A 7,013-nucleotide genomic window follows, 5' to 3' on the forward strand; every position below is an offset into this window, starting at 1 on the left:
CTTGCCGGGGGACTTGGTCTTGGTTTTCTTACTGGCACTAGGATTACTCCGGTTCCTCCCCTTCGAGTTGGCAGTGCCATCATCATCGTCCGAATTGATTTCGATGCCAGCCTCTTCTCCTGGGAGTCTCCTCCCTTCCTCACCTTGAGCGCACTTACTCGCCAAGGTGTATAGCTCATTGACGGTCTTTGGTAACCGGACATTCATCTTGGCCCACGTCCTTCTGTTGCGCACATTTGAGTGGAACGCGACAATCATGGTTGTAAGGTGTATCTCTAGAATGTTAGGGCGCACTCGACTAAATCTCTGTATACACTTACGTAGATCCTCCCCTTCCTTCTGTGGAAGGACTTCCAAATCATGGGGCTGTCTAGGCTCTTGGTGGTCACCTGTGAAGGCGCCAACAAACTCACTGCACAAGTCTGCCTAAGACGAAATGGAGTTTTCCGGTAGGTGCATTAGCCACGATCTCACATTTGGCTTAAGTGCCAAAGGCAAATAGTTGGTGAACACCTACTCATCTCTATCTCCGGCAGATTGAACAACAATTGATAAATGCTCAAGAACTATGCCGGGTTTAACTTTCCTCATATTTTTCTAGTAGTTCTGGCTTGAAGACTCAGGCGGACGGCCAACAGACCAGCCGCAGCTCATGAGTGAAGGCAGGGCACCCAACCTCGAAAGGAAAATACCCGCCAACATTGGGCACGGGCTCGTCATCGTCTGGACCATTGCGCCTGTCGATTGATGGCGCGTCTTCCAGCGTTGTTCTATAGTGATGCGTGTATCTTCCTTCCGCCGGTCTTCCAGAACTCGCCGCTGATCACGACGGGTTTGCGGGTCTAATGAAGCCATTGATGTTTTGTCAGGCTCGTCAACTTATTAGGTTTGCCAAGGTTGCTGTTGGGCCTGTTGTCGCGGAGGGGATTGCACCATTAGCGTAACCCCTCAACACGGCCAATCTCTTGGGCCGCCGTCGCCGTTCGACGGGGTCGCGATGGCTCCGCATGCCGTAATTTATAGGCCTCAGGAAAGCCAATCAAACTCTGGATGGTGGCCCTCCACTCATCCATCTTGTGAGCTGTTAGTGGAAAGTTCAACAGGAGATGGGCTCGCGTCATTGCTTCCGCGACCATTCTTGGCATGGCCAGTGAGGCATATCGCACGTCGCTCGACTCTTGGTAGAACCAACAGGAGCGTCGTCGCGTTCTTGCCATCGTAGACCAGTCGCCTAGGAAGTCTGGTGGTGAGTGGGCCGCGCTTAGAGGTCAACGGCCCCATTCGGCGCCCCGCCTTGCATGTCTTACTCTAGGCAAGGCATGTGTCCCGTAGATGCGCCCGTAGTGGGCGGAACTAGAGGGTCATGGCTCGGACTGGAGTGGGTGTCACCGTGGCGACTGCGTCCGCTAGTGTGGCGGGGAGGTGGAGACTAGTCATTTCCTCCCCTCCCAGATTCTGGACCAAGCTCGCCATGATGCTACTGATGCTGCCCGCCCCCGGCACTTCTTGCTCCAGCCTCGGCCACGAGGGACACAATGACACCGCCGCCTGCACCGGTCATGTCGCCTGCGGCACCCGCCTCAACCAACGATGCCGTGGCGCCTATGGCGTCTGTGGCTGCATGTGAGGGGGCTTTCGAAGTGGAAGGATGCGCTGTCATGATGGGTTTCTTCTTGGGTGCCATGGACGAAGAAGATAATGATGAAGATCAGTGTGTTGTTCACAACCTCGGATTTGCACAAGCGCTTCCCCCTACCTGCCGCGCCAAAGATGTCATGGGAGAACACGATCACCTATGGGGCCATGAGCCCCTTGTGGTTCGGCGAGGGGAAGCTCATGTTGCACAAAGAGCAGAAGCCACGAGGCAGCGCGACGACGATGACGTGACACTGAGAAGGGTAAAACCCTACTCCTGCTTTTTGTGGATTGGATGAAGGAATCACCACAACAAGTAATGCTCGAGCCCGGCAAGGTGGCCTTGGGGGAGCAGCTACACGCGTACAAGTGTGAGGGGGTCCCAATCCCTCTTTAGGTTGCCTTGGGCCTCCTTTTGTAGCTAAAGGGGTCACCACGGTGGCAAAAGAAAATTATCTTATGATTTGACATCTAACAATGCTATCATACCTAACTCTGGCAGTTAGGACAAAGTGCATTAAATGCACTGCTAGATGTCATGTTGAGGGTGAAGCCCGACAAGCCTGCCTTGCCTCTTAACCATCTTCTGCTTATTATCTTGACACGCCTTTGTACGGGTGTCAAATGGATGCAATCTTCTTATCATTGAGCTGCCACGTGCTTAATGGGAGCCACTTAACCACCAGGAGGGCTCGACACCGCATTGATGGATGACTATCGACGTGGTGCGGTGGAATGGTGACGCCTTGGCGGGGGTTTCGGTCTTGGCGTCCCCGGCAAGCCTGCTGGGGTGATTCTTGATTTGTCCTCGGGGTAGCCTGTTTCCGAGTGTATTTTTATTCTGATTTGCGACAGTCTTTGAGTCTGACGGATGCCTGTTTGACTCTTTGCCTTGCAGATTTATACTGAGATGTACTCAGTGCCGAACGGGGAGCAAGCCCAGGAGGGAACGGAGAGTACTGACGAGAGTGGCGAGTGGTAGTCCCCTGATGACCATCAAGACGATAGTGATGACTCGGGCGCTAGTGAGGAGATCGAATCACCACCTCGCTTGGAGCATCGATCCAAGCAATCTCAGGACCCTGCGAGCGAGCGTGGCAAGGCAGTGCCTCCCAGAGCCCAAGAACACAAATGCACTCGGACTTTGTCTCCAGTGCTGACTAAAAAGGCCGCCAAGCAGCTCAAGACTGCCCCTTCGAAGCCTCGGAAGGTCTTGCCCAAGATCAAAGTGGATGTTTCCGTCACTTCTGTGTAAGTATTTTATGTTTTTCTATCTCGCGCGTTGTTTGGGAACTGTTGTGTGTTTGTCGACTCATTCTGATGCTTAACCAAGTGAGTTTCGACGCTTTCAGCGCTGCTACTTCCATGACCTCCATGGACATTGATAAGGACCAAGACGATGAGGAGACTGAGGATGCATCCACTTCCAAAGCAGGTACAACTCCATCATTTTTCTCTCATTTTGTCAACTTGTACTTTCAGTCGACTGAACTCTGACGGTCGAGTCCTTTGCAGCACCACCGAATGTCATTGATCTTCCAGACGATGATGAAGACGTGCCTCAGAAGACCATGGGAAGAAAGGGCAGGATCTTGAGCAGGAGGGCGCCTGCAAGCAAGGTATCTCAATCAACACCGGTGCCAGAACCAGTGATTCAGCAACCGGGAGACCTATCTCGGGCTTCCGTTTCTTTTGTCGATCCACTATCGACTGATCGTCCTTCGGCGTTGACTGCCCAAGACCTTTCTCTGTCCATGCAACTCCATATCTCAGATCCCCTGGCTGCTTCGACTGTTCCACCCACTCTGGTGTTTGTTACCCATCATGTCCCAGAGGACCCAGTGAGCGCTGCTAAGGAAGCCATATGCCAAGAAGGCTTTATGATGGAGCGAGTGAAGGTGGTGCATGAAGCTAGCAATGCTTCCTGTGATGCCAGCTCTACACTTTGAACTAATGTCCAGGTGAGTTGATTCCGACTGATCTTTCAGCTTGATTTTTGCTCTATTAGGGTATGGTACTTGGAAACTGCTCCTTTATTATTCGTAAGATGTCTGTGGATGAACATTTTCTATGAGTCTACACCTTGCATCTGTACACCCACTGGGTGTTTTAACTTTTGTTGAATAATTCTTCCACTTGGGTCGACTAGGTCATGTTTAGTGTATCCTTGGATCAGTGGGGGCACGCAGAGTGCACCCATTGGGTGTAGTACCCGAGACCGCCGTCGAATGTTTTATTCAGCGGGGGTCTTTGATGAATGTATGTTTGTAAAGTTCCACTCTGACTGGACGGGCCATGTCAAGTGGAAAGTCGAACCAGTGGGGGCACGCCAAGTGCACCCACTGGGTGTAGTCCCCGAGACCGCCATCGACTGCGGGATCTTTCACTTTCTTGGAGATCCACGGGCCCTTGGGTTTTCCTTTCAACTTTCCTTGGGTCACAACTGCAGCCTCGCCAGGACCTGCAGGTTCTGCTTCTGACTGGAATTCCCTCCTCCGGTATCTTGGGCGACTGGTTCGTTCTTACCACTGCGGAGTTGGTCTTCTTCTTGGCTGTTAGCGTATCGAGTGGCTATTTCCATCATTCGGGCCAAGGTCATATCTCCTGTCCGATCGAATTTCAGGTTAAGCTCTCTGTACCGAACGCCCTCCTTGAAGGCGCAAACTGCTTGGTGTTGGGATACATTTTACACTGTATGGTGAAGAGTGGTCCATCTCTGGATGTAACCCCTCAAAGTTTCATTCAGTTTCTGAACACAATGCTGTAATTCAGTCATCCCTGCAGGCCGTTTGCAAGTGCCCTCAAATGTCCTAACAAAACACTCGAGCCAACTCTTCCCAACTGAAGATACTTCCAGGAGCCAACTAATTCAACCAAGATCTGGCTGATCCTTCTAGCATCAGGGGGAGGTGATTCATGGCCACATCATCATTGCCACCACCGATCTACACAGCCACTCAGTAATCCTCTAGCCAAGTGTCAGGCTTCGACTCACCGGTGATCTTGCTAACTCAAGTCACCAACCTGAAGTTGGAGGGGATCTCTGCAGCTCTGATGGCTCTGCTAAAACACTCAGGTCCTGAAACATGTACTCTGCTACCAGTCGGACGATCTCTGTCTAGTCCTTCTCTGTGTGCTCAATTTCTGTCGACCAGACCTTGAATAAGAATCGACCTTGCATCAAACCCAGGCTCTCTTGGGTCGACTGGTACCCTTCGCTCATCACTGTACGGGCGTCTGACATCATACTGCCGAGGCACGTACGATCCACCCCTCGGAGGGGGCGTAGGCACTCGACAGCGGTCATTGCGGCCAAGCTGATGATCATACTGCTCGTGGTTCCGACTCACGTACTGCTGCTACCGGTTCCCATGACCCTCCCGCCACAGAGGTGATCTTAGGCTGTGAGCCGACTGTACTGTGTCTGCCACCACGGACCTGCTGTGAATCCTATTGCGCGGCTGAGAAACGACTGTGTTCTGCTCTCCCGCTGCCCGGAGCAGCGCTCGGATCTGCATCAAACCTCTTCTAGCTTCCGATTGGGACGGCTGAATTGACTCTGCTATACGGGCTACAGCTGCAAGATTCTGGACCGGAGTGCGGTATACCTGAGGTTCAGGCAGGAAAAACTGTCGATGCCGTCGACTGGATCCAGGAATCTGGCGTCGAGCGTGCTCGTCGAGTGAATGTTGAAGGTTCTCCAAATGCGCGCACTCAGCCAAAGTGGCCAGGCTCGTAGCCTCCAAAGCCCGAGCCTCAAAGGTCTCCCTGATGATGGGAGTGTTGAGCGCCTCCATGTTGCGACGGTATAGCTCATCCCTCTGCTGCGATGTGAGGGATCCAGGACAATATTCCTCGTTACCGTGCGATGAGCCGCCATCGCCATTGCCGCCGTCACCACGACGGAAACCAGGAGGGCTGCGCGGCGTGTCGACCATCAGGACTTCTATCGCAGGGTCACTGTTGTCGCACTCAGACAGTGTCTCAATGGAACCAGTCGAATAGTCCATAGAGTGATTCGTCGGGCTCGATTAACGCAACTTGAGGGGTGGCCGACTGATGGGCCAGCGCATGCTTCATCCACTGTTGAAGCCGCGATCGACCAGACCGCTTGCGACGGTGAGCGGCGGGGAGCGAAATGCTGTGGGAGCCGACCAATACTGGGTCGACGGCTGCCGCAGGAGGACGCCGCAAGCACTCACGTGGAAGTGTGCAGCCCCGCGGACGGGAAGGGCCTCGGCGTCGAGGGGGGGCTCCTAGAGCTAGGTGGAGTCATCGGCGATGAACACGAGCGCGTCGAGACGGATCTCCTGGCCCAAAGCTAGACCACCACCGGAAACCATGATGATGAAGATCGGAAAAATTGCAACCTCGCCGAAAGTCGCCAAAACACCTGCCCCAAGGTGGCGCCAACTGCCGTGGGAGTAAGTCTGACAATAATATAGGGGGTATGTAAGAGGAGGCAAGATCCTAGCTACGACGTGATTGTGCATGCAAGGTTTTTGAGTTCAGGCCCTTCTCGGAGGAAGTAACAGCCCTACGTCTTGGTGCCCGGAGGCTGGTCAACTGGATTATGCGTGAGAGTTACAAGGGGTGCGAACCCTTGTCCTAGAGGAGGGGGTGGCTTATATAGAGTGCGCCAGGACCCCAGCCATCCAACATTACATAGGGTTCAATGTACATTAAGACGGGACGTTACTGGTAACGCCAGTTATAAAGAGCTATAAATGTTCTTTAAGGCTGCAAACTGAATGCCTGACCATTGCCATCCGGAGTGACTTTAGGTCTTGTGCATTCCAAGTGGTTTCTTGTATGGTCGAGTGACTTCATCTTGGTCGAATGGAATTGGGGTTACCGAGTGAGGTTGGAGGTCGAGTGGATTGCATCCCTTGGTTAACTCAGTCAGTTTCTTCCGTTGTATCGTGAATGTCCTTTACTCTAGGGCAGTGTCCTTGGGTAAGGCATCTAGGTTAGGCCTATGACCATACCCTAGGTACATGTCATCGTCAGTAGGTGAATAGCGGGGGTCATTAACCAGACACGGTTCTGTATTGGAAACCGTAAGCTATTATCTTCACGCACGGATTTTGCTGCAGGAGTCACGTGTAATTCAAACTACAATACTCGTAAATTCCGGCGAACAGCGTGTGAACTGTACCCATCGATCTAGATTCCGGCCACCAATAAATACTATCTTGCTCACGTCATCCCACCTGCATTCTCATCAACATCCTCCCCTCGCTCGCCCTCTCTCTCAAATCTCTACCATGGAGCTACCAGTCTACCCACGCGCCGACGAGGAGTCGCCGCCCCCCGAGGATGCTCACTCGAATAGCAGCGACAAGGACCCCTACGCGCCGCCGCACGAGGTTGCGCTA

At 53.0% G+C, this 7,013-nt stretch overlaps 1 protein-coding gene across 1 annotated transcript in view; it reads left to right on the top strand.

The window, feature by feature from the left end:
- Window positions 1-1,363: 1,363 nt before the first annotated feature.
- Window positions 1,364-7,013, top strand: part of LOC119333495 (vegetative cell wall protein gp1-like) — an 8,048-nt gene continuing 2,398 nt past the window's right edge. Inside the window, exons 1-5 of the mRNA XM_037606373.1 lie at window positions 1,364-1,609; window positions 2,534-2,591; window positions 2,790-2,886; window positions 2,988-3,070; window positions 3,151-3,254. Of these exons, the coding sequence (XP_037462270.1) occupies window positions 1,364-1,609; window positions 2,534-2,591; window positions 2,790-2,886; window positions 2,988-3,070; window positions 3,151-3,254 (588 nt within the window). The remainder of the gene's footprint in view (window positions 1,610-2,533; window positions 2,592-2,789; window positions 2,887-2,987; window positions 3,071-3,150; window positions 3,255-7,013) is intronic.

The sequence above is a fragment of the Triticum dicoccoides genome, chromosome 7A (assembly GCF_002162155.2).
Source record: "Triticum dicoccoides isolate Atlit2015 ecotype Zavitan chromosome 7A, WEW_v2.0, whole genome shotgun sequence".
In the NCBI taxonomy this organism is placed as follows: Eukaryota; Viridiplantae; Streptophyta; class Magnoliopsida; order Poales; family Poaceae; genus Triticum; species Triticum dicoccoides.